We start from the raw sequence: 16,504 nt of genomic DNA, 5'->3' as shown, positions 1-16,504 counted from the left end.
GATGATCATGCTACATAGCTATTAATTATTTCCAAGGAGAAGCAAATTATTTAACTTTGAGCACTGGCAGAGAAGTCTCTTCTGTATTTACCTCTATACATCACATGTATTACTTGTGTAAAGCGCTATATAAATATATACATACATAAATATGTTGATACAAAAGAGATTAGGTGGAGATTATAAAAACCTGTCCGCCACCTAAACACAAAAATGTGTATACTTATTTTTTTTAATTAAAGTTGTCGTCTAGTTCTTACTAGCATTTCATTGTATCATTTCAAAACAAGACACTTAAAATGTAAAAAAACAATTACTTTATTTATATTTTTTTCAAGTAAAAAAATAAAAACTGCAGTTTAATAGGAAATACGTTTGCTAATTACTGTAGTACAATTTATCAGTGTAGCATATTTGCAAATGCAACATATCATATCTGAGTTAATTAATAAATCAGTTAGCAGTTAACAGTACCAAGAGCTATTAATACATACAGTACCAAGAGGTAATAATACATACTGTAGATGTCAGATGTTTACTGAACCTTCTGTATCTGAAAAATTCTTTCAACATTTTTATGATGCTCTCTATGCTGTGTCCAGACAAGGGTTGCCACCTCTCGGGTTTCAACCGCAGACTCCGGGCTACGGGTTGCCAATCTCCGGGTGGTGGCGTCTCCGGCATTTTCCTGCAAGTCCCCCTCCAACTGCAGTGAACACGGTGACGCCAAGTTACCATGGCAACCGGACGCTACGTACCATCATCACACTACGCGGCATCACGTTGGCATGGCAATGCAGCATCATTTGCCGCCAAGCAGCCATGTTCACTGCAGTTGGAGGGGGAATTGCAGCAGGATGCCGGGGCAAACTGCAGAGTAAGGGATTTTTTTTCTTTCTCCAGGTTGCCCTTCAGTAGAAGGTGGCAAACCTGGTCCAGACTGACAACGAGAATACCAAAAGAGTGGAGAAGTAGACTCTAGGACAACTCTAGTCCTCAAGGGCTACCAACAGGTCAGGTTTTAAGGATATCCCAACTTCAGCACAGTCATCTCAGTCAACGACTGAACCACCTGTGCTGAAGCAGGGATATCTTTAAAACCTGACCAGATGGTGGCCCTTGATGACTGGAGTTGGCCATCCTTACTCTAATTTAAACAATTTTCCCCTGGGGAGTGCCTGTCGAGTCATGTTACCCAAGTGATATGTGTATGCAAGTGCCTTCTCGTGATTCTCAACTTGTTATTGATAAAAACTGGTGTGGCTGACATTCCTCCAGATCACCATCTTCGTAGCGTTCCCACGAGTTTGGATCAAACAATGCGCTTTATATGTACTTATTATAAATAACCTTCATATTGACTGCACAGGCATTCAAATAACCAAATGCATGGCCTCCACAAAAAGATGCCAATACAAGCAGAGGTCAAGTTAACGCATCATGGTCTTTGATCCCCAATAGAATACCTGAGACCCCTTTGAATGACATAATGCGTATTTGTTTTTGAGGAAGAGCTGTCTTGTATACTTTAAGGCTGCGGCCAGGGTGGGGGAGTGCTCGCTACTGCTCGAGCGCCGTGACATCAGGCGCTGGGCATTTCCTGGCCAGATAGTTGCGCGCTCGAGGGAGCGTCGGGGGGCGCCACCATTACGTCACAGAGCTGGTTCGCCCTCATAGGACGAGCCGCTCAAGTGACGCACCAGCGAGCAGCCAAATTAAAGTTGGTTGTCTCGTCAAGCAGGTAAGCGCCACGCATGCGCTCGCTCACGCTGACCACATACATTGCAGCAATGTGTTTCATCGCGGCCAAGTGTGAGCGCCCGCTCAGCGCCACTCTGGATGAGGCCTAAAGCACCATGGGGCTCAATGTCCGGGCAGAGCGGTGACTTACAGACCTGTCTCGTGGGGGGGACGCGGGGGGAGCGGGGTGGGTGGGAGTCAGAAGGTTAGCATGGAGTTGGCCATTCAGAGTCATGTGTGGTGTGTGTGTATGCATACAATATATATATTATATACACATACACATTATGTTCATTATGTTTTGCATTTACCTGAAGACATCGTTAAGCATCTGTTTCTAAGATGGGAGTCTTCAATGAAGACCCAAGTCCAGCTCAACTTAAACGGCACCACAATATTTGTAGTCCACATATTTCCCTAACCCTAAACTTCACTTACAAATCTTCTAGCAGTTATCAATATAAAAAGGAAAACGGATGTGAAATAGTTTCTTAAGCCACTAGCTACCTCAGGGGCAGCCAACCCCAGTCCTCAAAGCCACCAACAGGTCAGATTTTAAGCATATCCCTGCTTCAGCAGAGGTGGCTCAATCAGTGACTGTAGTTGGCCACTCCTGAGCTAAAGCAATCTAGTGATTTGTGTACTTTTGCCAAGTGACTATTAAGCTAGGTTGAAAGTGGTGCCCTTGTAAACAGGCATATAAAAATTAATATTTTGAAAAGGTGTTACAAAGATAGGGTAAAATGCTTCCAGACATGGTAGGTTAGACAGAACAATTGGACAGAGAAGAGGTTGATCTACAAGTCATAGCACACCAGTATTGGTACAGGAAGAAATTATAACCAAAACACAGAAGTGGCTGAAAAGTTTGAAGGCACAAAGTATAGTACCTTGAAAGGAGTGCATGAAAAATTATTTGTGTGTGTCCGTTAGCAATAAAGCATTGAATGTTATTAAAAAAATAAAAACCTTGGAGATGTGCACTGCGCACGTGGACGCAGCCTGATGAAGCAGGGAGAGAGCTGCAGGTGCCGGGTAAGTCCTTGCGTGGCGGCCATTTTATGATCCCAGTTATAACGCGGTCTCATTATGTGGATCCCGAGCACCGTGTTATAACGGGGTTCAGATGTGTGATACATACATACATACATATAAAAAATAATGCTGGGTTCACACAAACAAAGAGCCACAGACCAAAAAGAATGAATAATATACAGTTGTGTGAAAAAGAAAATACACCCTCTTTGAATTCTATGGTTTTACATATCAGGACATAATAACAATCATCTCTTCCTTAGCAGGTCTTAAAATTGGGTAAATACAACCTCAGATGAACAACAACACATGACATATTACACCGTGTCATGATTTATTTAACAAAGATAAAGCCAAAATGGAGAAGTCATGTGTGAAAAACTAAGTACACCCTTACTGCTTCCATAGGAGTTAAGATGCTAAGTAGCAGAAAGCTGCTGCTAATCACATGCCCTTGATTAATTGATCATTAGCAAGTGTGACCACCTCTATAAAAGCCGAAGTTTTAGCAGTTTGCTGGTCTGGAGCATTCAGGTGTGTGTTAACACAATGTCAAGGAGGAAAGACATCAGCAATAATCTTAGAGAAGCAATTGTTGCTGCCCATCAATCTGGGAAGGGTTATAAGGCCATTTCCAAACAATTTAAAGTCCATCATTCTACAGTGAGAAAGATTATTCAAACGTGGAAAACATTCAAGACAGTTGCCAATATTCCCAGGAGTGGACATCCCAGCAAATTCACCCCAAGATCAGACCGTGCAATGCTCAGAGAAATTGCAAAAAAAAAACAAGAGTTACATCTCAGACTCTACAGGCCTCAGTTAGCATGTTAAATGTTAACGTTCATGACAGTACAATTAGAAAAAGACTGAACAAGTATGGTTTGTTTGGAAGGGTTGCCAGGAGAAAGCCTCTTCTCTCTAAAAATAACATGGCAGCACAGCTTAGGTTTGCAAAGTTGCATCTGAACAAACCACAAGACTTCGGGAACAATGTCCTTTGGACAGACGAGACCAAAATAGAGATGTTTAGCCATAATGCACAGCGCCACGTTTGGTGAAAACCAAACACAGCATATCAGCACAAACAACCCATACCAACTGTGAAGCACAGTGGTGGAGAGGTGATGATTTGGGCTTGTTTTGCAGCCACATGACCTGGGAACCTTGCAGTCATTGAGTCGACCATGAACTCCTCTGTATAACAAAGTATTCTAGAGTCAAATGTGAGGCCATCTGTCCGACAGCTAAAGCTTGGCCGAAATTGGGTCATGCAACAGGACAATGATCCCATGCACACCAGCAAATCTACAACCGAATGGCTGAAAAAGAAAAGAATGAAGGTGTTGCAATGGCCTAGTCAAAGTTCAGACCTCAACCCGATTGAAATGCTGTGGCTGGACCTTAAGAGAGCTGTGCATAAACAAATGCCCACAAACCTCAATGAACTGAAGCAACGTTGTAAAGAAGAGTGGGCCAAAATTCCTCCGCAACGATGTGAGAGACTGATAAAGTCAAACAGAAAACGATTACTTCAAGTTATTGCTGCTAAAGGTGGTTCTACAAGCTATTGAATCATAAGGTATACTTAGTTTTTCACACATGGCTTCTCCATTTTGGTTTTATTTTTGTTAAATAAATCATGACACGGTGTAATATGTCATGTGTTGTTGTTCATCTGAGGTTGTATTTACCTAATTTTAAGACCTGCTAAGGAACAGATGATTGTTATTATTTCCTGATATGTAAAACCATAGAATTCAAAGAGGGTGTACTTTCTTTTTCACACAACTGTATACTTATCAGAAATCCAGGTGCTTGCAGACAGACGGGGAACACCAACCAGTCTAATAGATACACAAAAACATGAAGTCTGCAGCACACTCAATAGAAAAAGGATTATTTAATCTCAATAAATCATCAGGCAAATCACCAAAACTCCAGAGCGACGTACGTTTCAGACCACAAGGTCTCAGAGCTTGAGAAAAACCTTGTGGTCTGAAACGTACGTCGCTCTGGAGCTTTGGTGATTTGCCTGATGATTTATTGAGATGAAATAATCCTTTTTCTATTGAGTGTGCTGCAGACTTCATGTTTTTATGTATGTGTGTGTGTGTGTATATATGTATATATGTGAGATTGCGATTATTTAGATAAATTGCAGCATGAATGAAAAGGTAACGGAAGGAAGGGAGTGGTAAGTGTTTTAGCTACAGAATGATGGAACAAATATTCTTTTTTTTAAATTCTATGTCAGGCAAATAAATAACAAACTTCACAGGATGAAGATAAGGGAGAGAGAGTGGGAAGAGTGGGCGCTGTGACCTGACTTGAGTGAAAACATTGGACAGCTTGTGTTGGAGGGTGATGAGCTTCCTGAGCAGCATGGCCAAAGCATCCAGAGAATAAGATGAGGGGTGGAAGGGAAGTAAACTATGTTACTATGTAAACTGAGTGTCACCCAGAAATAGAACATTTCCTTTAACTAAAGTATGTTACTAAGAGACAGATCCAGATGGGATACATGAATCTGTTGTTGAATACTGTATGTAAGACTACGAGGAGTAAATTAATAATGCATGAAGCTACGGTTGCCGAGTGTTTATCTGGGCAACGCTTTTGGTGTAATTTAGAAATTAATATGTCTGCATATCCCCAGATTAACCAAAAAACATAAATTAACAGTTTCCTGTGATAGGAGTCCTCAAAAACATCAGATGAGATATGGCAGAAATCCAATAAAAGTCCCCAGAATGAAGATATCATGCAGAAACTATATCTCCTGTAATTTCATCTTCGTTTGAATAGTTCCCAGAGTCCCTGCTGCTTGCCTTGAAGGGTTTTGAGTCATTGTTTATTTCCAGAATATCTTTTTTACAGTTTATGTTGTTAATTATGTAGCACATGTCAGTTGGCTCCTCTTGTTGTAGTAGGAATTGGTTGTTTGTAGGGGACTCAGGCATACCCTATAAGGAAACAAGAATACAGAACAATTAGTTACCACCCTCATTTATTTCTGCCTCAATGCATCAATACAAGAATTTAAATTGTCTCACGATCACAACATATCTTTCTGGGAAACTAAAATACTCTTATACACGATTTAAACCAAGGCAGTCTCAAAACACAGCTTTACATACACTAATGTGTAGACGTACATATATTAACTCGGGTACGCAAACTGGAGGAGCGAGATATTCTGGGGGTTGGGGGGGGGGGAAGAGCGCGGCGCTTACAGAGGCCCTGCGCTCTTTCCAAAAGCATTTAAATTAAATGTCGGGGATCGCGCGCACAAGACCTCTGAGAGTTCCCTTAACTTGTCTCCAGGCGGCTTCTGGCGACTCAGCGTCGCATGACGTCATACTTACGGAGACAAGGTAAGGAGGGGAGGGGGAGCGAGCAGGCAGGGGGGCGCAGAGGGAAAAGTTTGCGCACCCCTGTATTAACTCACAGAAAAGGAAGTAAACTTATTTCAAGGAAGGCATCAGACATCAAAAAGTGAGAAGCCAAATCAAATGTAAATGAAAGATCTAATATATGCTGAGATTTGTTTATTTTTAGTTAGATTTGCAGAAGGACCTAAGACTTCAGTAAATGGGGAAAAAAAAAATTAAAAATGTGAGTTACAGAGGCTTTGCACACTCCCCGGCATTATTGTATTGTATATCTTTATTTATATAGCGCCATTAATGTAAATAGCGCTTTACAGTAGTAATACGCGACAATCATATAAATAACAAATATAAATAACAGATCATGGGAAGAAGTGCTTCAGACATAAAAGTAACATTTAGGAAGAGGAGTCCCTGCTCCGAGGTGCTTACAATCTAATTGGTAGGTAGGAAGAACGTGCAGAGACAGTGGGAAGGCATTCTGGTAAGTGCGGCTGCGGGGGGCCATGCTTGATGCATCACGCGTATAATATTAGCCACGGTGCCACTCATATCTTTCTTTAAGCAAGTATGTCTTAAGGTGGGTCTTAAAGGTGGATAGAGAGGGTGCTAGTCGGGTATTGAGGGGAAAGGCATTCCAGAGTCCGTGAGAAAGGTTTAAAGCTGCAGTTCAGTCAATATCCTGCATGTGCGTTTTTTTAATAAATCAGTTCTGTAGTAAGAAAAAATACTTTTAGCATTTTCTGTTTTTAAAAAAACAACTTTGAAAGACCAATTTTCTTGTATTCTATTTTAACAGCCATTTGCTAAGGCACTGCCCCTTCATTTCCTGTCACAAGCCCTGGCACACCCCTTTGTCAGCCCTGCCCTCCCTCTAGCACATGTCAGTGCAGGAGTGCTCATGAATATTCATGAGCTTCCACTGAGAGACAGAAGCAGAAGAAAAACAGATCCCTTCACTAATTATGTCACCAAATTTCGCCTATCAATACATGGAGAACGAATTGGCCTGCAGCTATACAGTTCTTTAGGTAATTAGAGATTGCACACATGAAACTATTGAAGTAAAAATGTAAATTAAAAAAAAAAAAAAGACTGAACTGCAGCTTTAAGGTGGGAGAGGGCTTTAGATACGAAGGGGGTCAAGAGAAGACATCCTTGAGAAGAACGCAAGAGTCGGGATGGAGCATAGCGAGAAATTAGGGCTGAGATGTAAAGAAGGGGCCGAAGAGTGTTAAGCTTTAAAAGTGAGGAGGAGAATGGAGTGCGAGATGCGGGATTTGATCGGAAGCCAGGAGAGTGATTTCAGCAGGGGAGGCGCTGAGACAGATTTAGGAAAGAATAGAGTGATTCTAGCAGCAGCGTTTAGGATAGATTGTAGGGGGAGACAGGTGAGAGGCCGGAAGGCTGGACAGCAGAAGGTTACAGTAATCAAGACGGGAGAGAATGAGGGCCTGAGTCATTGTTTTAGCAGTCGAGCAACAAAGGAAAGGGCGTATCTTTGTAATATTGCGGAGGAAAAAGCGTCAGGCTTTAGAAAAGTTTTGAATGTGAGAGGACAATGTGAGAGAGGAGTCGTGTGTGACCCCTAGGCAGCGTGCTTGGGCTACTGGGTGAATGATCGTACTTCCAACAATAATGTGGAAGGAGGTAGTAGGGCCAGGTTTGGGAGGAAGTATGAGGAGCTCTGTTTCTGCCATGTTGAGTTTAAGGCGGCGGAGGGCCATCCAGGATGACATAGCAGAGAGACTTTCAGAAACACTGGTTTGTACAGCAGGTGTAAGGTCGGGTGTTGAAAAGTATATTTGTGTGTCATCAGCATAGAGGTGATAATTAAACCCAAAATATGTTATTAGGTCACCTAGATAGAGTGTATACAGAGAAAAGAGAAGAGGTCCCAGGACAGAGGCCTGGGGTACCCTCCCAGAGAGATCGATAGATGAGGAGGAGGTGTTTACAGAAGAGACACTGAAAGTACGATGGGAGAGGTAGGATGAGATCCAGGATAGAGCTTTGTTACGAATACCAAGAGCATTGAGAATGTGAAGGAGAAAAGGGTGGTCCACGGTGTCAAATGCTGCAGAGAGGTCGAGTAATATGAGCAGAGTGTAATGACCTCTGTCTTTGGCAGCATGGAGGTCATTAGTTATTTTAGTGAGGGCTGTTTCAGTCAAGTGAGCAGTACGGAAGCCAGATTGTAGAGGGTCTAGGTGTTGAGAAAGTGGAACATTTAATTTAAATGCTTTGGGAAAGAGCACGGGATCTCTGTAACCGCCGCGCCCCCCCAAAAAAAGTCTCGCCACCCAGTTTGTGCACCCCTGCTCTAAGGCCCAGTTTCAGCAAGGTTCGTAAGCATAAACATGATTCTGATCATAACGCAGTATAATAAGGAATCCGCTCCTGGGTTTGGCTGGAGCTCATCCTTGAGCTATAGTGTTTCCAGACAAACCCCTGTTTGAACCTGCAATCAAGAATCACCTGCTCTTGCAATTAGACTGCAGTCTCCTTCTTGCTATGCAGCTCTGTCTCATTGGCTGCCTGTCCTATTTAACTCCTGCCCCTTCCCCTAGGAAGGGGCTGTACATACACTTCTCACTTTCTCTAGTAAGGCTGCGGTCCCAGTCACTGCCACAGCGCATGGCTCGGCGTGCGCTGTGCTATCAAGCCCCGCCCCCACCAGTCCGGCCGGTCCCAGTCCCTACAGGTTTTCAGGGAGGCAGGAGAATTTGACCTCAACATCTGCGACGGAGGCGTGGCCACGCCCCCGCTGGTGGTTCACCCAATAAGGGCGAACCAGCCGCTGGACGTCATGGCCACGCCCCCGCAAACCCACAGTCACGCCCCCTCCCGTCGCAAACCTTCCCTCTCCCCCCAGACCGCAGATCGCGGTGTAGCACTGTGCACGCGCCGCCCCCCGCCGGGCGTGCGTGCCACAGTGAAGACTGGGGACTCAGCCTAACTGTGTTTGCCACAGCCTGTGGTTGGCCTGCATGGCCTCCTTTGCAAAGTTCTCAGTTTCTGGCAGACTCCACCGCGCTGAAGCGGTTACACTGAAGCCTCAGTGTTTCTTGTCCTGTCTGCAGTTCCTGTTCCCCATGACCTTCCAGTGGCCTCCACCACTCAGCAGTACCCGGCTAGGGGGTGCTGTTCTGTGCTGAAGCACTGGATCCCCGGTTCCTGTTCCCTCATCCCTGAAGTCCTGCTGTCTTCGCTGAAGCAGCTTCGTTGTACTCCCTGATGACGACTTCGGCTCGTATCCTCGACCATTGCTCCTGTGCCGCCTGCCTTGACCCCTGCCTGGATAACGTTAACCCTTGTTTCTCCAATCCTGACCCAGCTATGCACGATTACGGATTTCGCAACCCGGATCCGGCTTCGTGGTCTAAGGTCGGTGTTTCCATATCCCCACCTCAGCCCCGCGGCCCGGTCCAGGCTTTGTGGTGAGCATAACCGTTACAAGTATTCAGTAAAGCAAATAACGCGACATTACCAAGGATTTCCCCCCTGAAAAAAGCGTGGTGTTATTTGTAGTGGCCGTTATTCTAATGGATATTTAAATTTGCTCAACAAAAAAAATTTCACTAAACTCCGTTATGGAAACAGGAAATAATGTAACATTATTTCATTTGTGCCCAACTCTGGCATAAATCCTAGCCAAACAATAGTGCTTTTGGGAGAGAGATCATATATTGTATAATTGATAACATGCACAAAATGCCCTACTGGGGAACTATATATGGGTGAAACAGGGCAAATTATAAAAAAATAAAAACGCATGCATCGCTGCTCCGTTAATCATAAAGCAACAGATACACCCTTTTAAAGGCCCAATCATAAGACCAACGACATAAAAGTAACGATTATCAAGGGGAGTTTTAGAACGAGAGAAAAGAATCTTGGGAATACAAAACGCATGCAAACATTTGATACTTTGAATATAGGACTTAACTGGGGAAAAGGATTTATGTCACCATTATGATATATAAATACATTATTCCTTTGTAATTAGGGCATGGTGACGTCATCATACTGACGGTCACGGAAGGCGAAACGGAGCATGCACAAACCAGCTTTCTCTATCAACCTGACTGTTCTGCTATTCATGCATTGGCACCTTGCTCCTGTATATCCAGCCGTCAGGTTGTATATCTCCTGCTCAATCATAAATCTGTGGGGTGTGTTAAACCGCAGATGTCCCGGCACACAGTGCATACCAGATGCATATCAATGCTTGATCGATATTGTATTTGGTCTTTTGCTCAACTGTTGGGATATTTTGTAATATACAATTGCTACACACTACCATTTAGCATTCACTTTGAAGTGTCATGTCTCCATCTGTAGCAGGATTTAAACTATGTATTATCTAGCTGTTGTTGTACTGCATGCAGTTGTAAGCGAGGTTAATAACCTGAGCACATTACTTGGTATCGTACTACAATTTCTATGTAATATTTCTTTATAATATACCAGTACTCTTAAACCACTACATCTCCGTCTCGCCCCTTAGGGGACCTTTTAAGTTATATTATAGTTGTCATTTTATGTGTTTCGTCTGATTTTATTTCGTATTAAAAATCATTTTTTGATTTGATATATATTTGGCTTTGTGGGATCATATAATTGGTCTATCTACTTTGCAATTTGTGGTAACAGCTATTTTTACTGTTACTGTCTGTATACATTATAACTACGTTTATCTAGAGTGCAACATTAAGGGACTTTTGAGTGACCCCTTGTGGCCACTTTGCTGTGTCTTTCAATATTGTTTTCCCTTTGCACCAGGCATTGAATTTGTGCTATGCATGCTGAGCAAGGTGCTTTTGTGTATTCTTTCCTTTGTAATTAGGTATGGAAATATACAAACATCCTGAGTTCTACACCTCATACCTTCACCCTAATTCCTGACCCATCTACATTTCTTGTCTTAGATTCCTGCGTTACATTAGCCATCTGCCCGGACACCTCACGCTCTTACCCTAATTCCTGACACATTTACATTTTCTTTTTTGCATTTCTGTGATACTTTGTCTACCACACTAACATCTGTATATCTAGACGTACTATGATGTCATCCTTGTATAAATATGACATGCTAATTCAGCTTCATTTGTAAAAATCTGACTGAAGGGATTTTTGTGACCCTGAATGCTTGCACTCTTTTAAACCACTAGTTAGCTATTTAAAAGGTATCAATTCTACCTTACTTCTGTTTGTCTATTCCAGTGTTTTTCAACAGGGTTTTCACGGAATTTAAGTCATTTGAAAATCGTACCAAATACAAATAAATGTACAATATATCTGATCTCAGACGCGCTATTAGAGATGTTTGGTGTTCCTTACAATGCATCTGATCTCAGACGCGCTATTAGAGAGGGCTGGGGTTCCTTAAAATGCATCTGATCTCTACGTGCTATTAGAGAGGGTTGGGGTTCCCCAGAATTTCACAATATTATTATAGGGTTCCTTAACCTCCCCAAAAAGGTTAAAAACCATTGGTCTATTCTACAGGCTAACATAATACCAGCCTCTATTTAAGTTAAGTTTTCTTTACAAAACCTACATACTGTACCTTATCAATGCTTGAAGGAAGTTTGCCTGATGGGAAGAATATATGCTTGATATACCGTTGCAAAGGACAAACACAGAGGTAAGCAAGGAATGAAAGTATAGTTATTCCTATGAGGATTAAAACTACACCCCACGTCTTCAAAAATCTCTGTGGATCTAAAAAGAAAACAAAAAGCAAAATGTGTGAGACATCCAAGTAGGTAATACTAAATAATACAAATCCCTACATTTATTCTCCTATGTACTGTAAAGTGTGCAAGCTTTTTTTAATCAATTTATTTTTTTACATTTTATGTTCTTTGAACTGAAGTCACATTCAGAGAAACTGAGTTTTTTTTTAGAATGATATAATTCTTAGGAGGTACAAACCGAGGCATAATTAAATAGTTTACTTTCCCGTATATAAAAATCTGCAACTGTAACTACATTATATACATCAATATATACACCATATATATATATATATACTGTACATATACATCATTTACACAATAGCAGAATGACCAATAGCACACACCACATACAGGACTCCTCCATACTTTTTAAAACCTTAATTGCTTTAGGCAAGTAGATATTTTCCATTCAAATATATCAGGCAAATATAGCTATTCAGACGAAGGAGAATTCGAGTGATACTGGTTATCACTGTCACAGAAAGCTCATTGTGCTACACAATTCATACCAGGGGTTGTTGTAATGCACTGCGCCTCACTAAAACTCCCACTTTTGCTCTCATTTTCAGACACTGCTTGTACTTTTAGGCAATATGTAGTTGATGCCTCCAATTCTTGTATCACAAAGAATGGCGTCTTTTCTTTATAATGTTTTATCTGCAAGAGAAACACCTTGGGTATAACAGGACTCTTCATAGAATTAAACATTGGATCATATGAAGCGGACGATATCCCCCCAACCCCTTTTTAAAAAGCATATGAAGCTTGCAAGTGTCTATGTTGGTGAAATGTCAAAACTGGAACGTTTTCACAGAATACCAGATGGGATTACACCAGGGCTGTCAACCACACGGCGCACAAGGTGTCGCGATGTGGCCCACCCGCTGAGCAGACAGACGCTGCGCTGGAAACCGTGTGAGCAGGTGTCCGATAGCCCCTGCACTCGAGACAGAGGGATAGGTGCTGGGGAGAGGGAGAGAGGTGCTGGGGAGAGGGAGAGAGGTGCTGGGGAGAGGGAGAGATGTGCTGGGGAGAGGGAGAGAGGTGCTGGGGAGAGGGCGAGAGTTGCTGGGGAGAGGGAGAGAGGTGCTGGGGAGAGGGAGAGGTGCTGGGGAGAGGGAGAGTGGTGCTGCGGAGAAGGAGAGAGGTGCTGGAGAGAGGTGCTGGGGAGAGGAAGAAAGAGGGATACCAGTGACGTTCACATATTTTTAATAAGGAAAGTTAAAAAAAAAAAAAAAAAAGTGTACGCGTAGGTACTGTAATAAAAATGGCGGGGGGAATCGTAAGTATTTTAATCAAGCTGGTGATTCAGGGGTTAATGTGGTTACAGTTTGTCTTAAAAAATACAAGATAGTGTTTATGACAGGTTAAGACTCTTCCTGTGTCTGTGCTGATCTACAAAGAGGGCTTAATTGGAGGGTCATCACAGATGGCCCACTAAAAGTGAAATATGTGTAGTTTAGAAGGCTGTGGACGATAGCCAGATCCTGGGCTCTCAGTCTCAAAGAAAACCGTAACATTCTTGATACCCCTCTCCATTACTTTTAAAGCTTTACACTCTCCTGCCCCTCCATACATCTCAGCCCTAATTTCTCGCTATGCACCATCCCGACTCTTGCGTTCTGCTCAAGGATGTCTTCTCTCTACCCGTTTTGTATCTAAAGCCCTCTCCCGCCTTAAACCTTTCTCACTGACTGCCCCACACCTCTGGAATGCCCTTTCCCTCAATACCCGACTAGCACCCTCTCTATCCACCTTTAAGACCCATCTCAAAACACACCTGCTTAAGGAAGCATACGAGTAGCACCGTGGCTGATACTTTACACCTCATACATAAACCTTGACCACTTGCAGACGCACTTACCAGAACGTCCTCCTACTGTCTCTGTACGTTCTTCCTACCTACCAATTAGATTGTAAGCTCTTCGGAGCAGGGACTCCTTTTCCTAAATGCTACTTTTATGTCTGAAGCACTTCTCCCCATTATGTGCTATATGTATTATTTGTTATTTATATGATTGTCACGTGTGTTACTGCTGCGAAGCACTATGTACATTAATGGCAATATATAAATAAAGACATACGTACGTACATACGTACATACGTACGTACATACGCAACAAACAGGTCACCGCTTAGTTGAAGGACTAAAAATGAGGATGAGACCTATTCTTTATAATAACAGGTACATATTTGGCAGTTTTGCAATAAGACCAATCAAATCAAACCACACTTCATGATTAAGGGGTGAAAAAATAGACGTTTTTTTCTTCTAAGTCGTAAAACTGTCAACCCAGTAGCTGATTTACGACAGGATTGGGTCTTACAGTATGTGTGTTTCAATGCAAGAAGGTCTGAGCATAAATATTGGCATGTTCGAATAGAAAAACAGAATTCAACAGAAGTGTGTTTTGGGGTCAGAACACGTGAATTCTCTTCTACTCCAGTGACCTCTCTGGGACAGGACCTATGACATATGGTAACTTGCTGTATAGGGATTTCTGTTTGTTTTATCCTTTTATTTAAAGAAACTGGTCTGCATTTATTGTAACTGTATGTTCTAGTAATAATATTTTTATGTAATCTGTCTTTTTGTATATTAAAGCCAAACTTTAATAAGTGATGCTTTGGGCTCTAATTGAACTGGTTGAAAATGTAAGTTACTCTGTACAAAGCGTGCAGACACATTTTGCTACAACGAATTTTTAGGTGTTAAGTGCATACTGTAGTTTTTCGTTAATAAACAGGGACCCGAGACCCTGGCAAATATATATATATAATTGCATATTTGTTTTGTGGTGGCAGTGGATAAATATGATTGCAATCTAGTAAGGGGTTAATATTAACTCATTGAGAGTGTCTTGCTCAGGAGAAAGGCAAGTTGGCTAGAGTAGCCTTGTGTATTAACCTTGGTTGCATATCTTAATCACGTGCTCACAAGTGTGCTGTCCGTGACAGATGGTATATGGGGACGGATTGAGGGGAGATATTACTCATTTGAGGAACCTTTGCGGAAGGTGAAAAGAGGTCACGTGATCACCCAATCGGAAATGTCATCTCATGGCTTTCTATTGGAAGTTAGGGTGAGGCTGATCCAACTAGCCATATTATTTCTCCCAGACAAAAATTCTTGAAAGGGAATTTCAAAATTAAATGTCTCAGGAACACTGGGGTTTCCGTAGTTGGGGTTCCCAGAGTTCAGTTCTAGGGCACCTCTTGTTTTAAATAATGTAAAGAAATATATATATATATTTTTTTTTTTTTTAAAGTAGCACAATGTAAAATAAACTGCAAAATTGTATTTTACCTGTGTATCTAATGGATTCTTCCATAGTATCAAATGGTAGTAGGACCACTGATAAAACTCACTCATGTTTTCAGGGGCAGAGCACACAATTTGAAGTACGTCTTTAACGATATTCACCTTTACTTCTGACGGTGGCCCGATCTCAGCTTTTAAAAAAAAAAGAAGAAATGAAAGGTTAATGAATACCACCTTGTAGTTAACATAGTTTGAGATGTGCTGCCAGTAATGTGTGAACTGAGACAAGATCCTCTCTCTGTGTGTAATTCCCTAAGAAATAACGCAAGTTGATTGGAGAGCCACCACCTCCAAAAGGGAAAAATTTCACCAATTTCCCATGGGATGATAAGAAACCTCGGATCTCCCTCAATGATTACACCTGCGAGATAAGGTTGCGGAGATATATCTCACTGGTGTGGAATATTTTAACCTACAGTATTCCCACTTTATAGATACTTTGTGTTCTGCAACAAAATAGACAAGCAGCATCTCTCTGTGACGTACATGAGCCAAGCATAGCGCAGTATGGACTTTGCTGTTCTGACCAGGTGTTTTTTTTTTTTTTTTTTAAACACCTTTTAACTACAGGAAATGCATTAAAATCCGAGCTGCAGGACGCTCAGCAATAACATAGGGCATTTCTTTTTGTTAAAAAAACAGGCGTAAAATCTGCAAAAACTGAATTCCTTTGATAAAAATTGGGAATTTTTCTGTAAAAATAGGTGAATACTGAAAATGCCGAACACTATAGTGCCTGCAAAAACTGTATATTAAACTTTGGTTTTTGCCAACACGTCACTTGAGGCTGAGTTTGTGGAAGCTTTCTTTCTTCCATATATTTGGCATCTACACTATCTCCTTTCCTGTAAAAAAAACCACATAAATAGTAACATTTTACTTTCTGATGCAGTTAGAGCTTGGTGTCAAGTTAAACGCGACGTTAACCTCCCTCCTAATATTTCTCCCCTTCTCCCCGTCCAGGGCAATCCAGATTTCAGGCTGGGAGACACTGAGGCACTATTAGACTTGGGAAGCAAGCGGGACATCTGACTTATTAAACACTGACTCCTGGTATTAAAGAAATCTGTATTTACTTTACAAGGTGGGCCTTCCTAATAATTATTTTGTATCCTTTGCTGCAAATGAGACACTACATAAATTCCCTTAAAGATCGATTTAATGACTTGTGGTTGGATTCCTCTTTGAAAACGTCTCTTCCTGGATAATTACTACATTCCTTGTTGAGGCCACTGGGAGGCTTCGTTAACCTTTGTGCTGGAGAGATGGAG

The 16,504-nt window shown here is 41.9% G+C and overlaps 1 protein-coding gene and 1 long non-coding RNA gene across 5 annotated transcripts in view; both read right to left on the bottom strand.

Moving 5' to 3' along the window:
- Nucleotides 1-300: 300 nt before the first annotated feature.
- LOC142491369 (uncharacterized) lies at nt 301-4,783 on the bottom strand. Its single transcript, XR_012800382.1, has 2 exons — nt 831-4,783; nt 301-768 (listed from the first exon to the last, which is right to left on the bottom strand). It is a non-coding gene; the product is annotated as an uncharacterized LOC142491369 (long non-coding RNA).
- Nucleotides 4,784-5,361: 578 nt separating this feature from the next.
- The window catches only part of IFNAR1 (interferon alpha and beta receptor subunit 1), a 30,471-nt gene continuing 19,328 nt past the window's right edge, over nt 5,362-16,504 (bottom strand). For all 4 annotated transcript variants that reach the window (XM_075593850.1, XM_075593849.1, XM_075593851.1 and 1 more), the window contains exons 8-11: nt 15,219-15,364; nt 12,421-12,568; nt 11,740-11,894; nt 5,362-5,741 (exon numbers count right to left, since the gene is read on the bottom strand). In XM_075593850.1, the coding sequence (XP_075449965.1) occupies nt 5,538-5,741; nt 11,740-11,894; nt 12,421-12,568; nt 15,219-15,364 (653 nt within the window). In that variant the 3' untranslated portion in view covers nt 5,362-5,537. The remainder of the gene's footprint in view (nt 5,742-11,739; nt 11,895-12,420; nt 12,569-15,218; nt 15,365-16,504) is intronic.

The sequence above is a fragment of the Ascaphus truei genome, chromosome 3 (assembly GCF_040206685.1).
Source record: "Ascaphus truei isolate aAscTru1 chromosome 3, aAscTru1.hap1, whole genome shotgun sequence".
NCBI lineage: Eukaryota > Metazoa > Chordata > Amphibia > Anura > Ascaphidae > Ascaphus > Ascaphus truei.
Note: the sequence above shows the minus strand (reverse complement) of the source record. Positions and strands in the feature narration are given on the sequence as shown.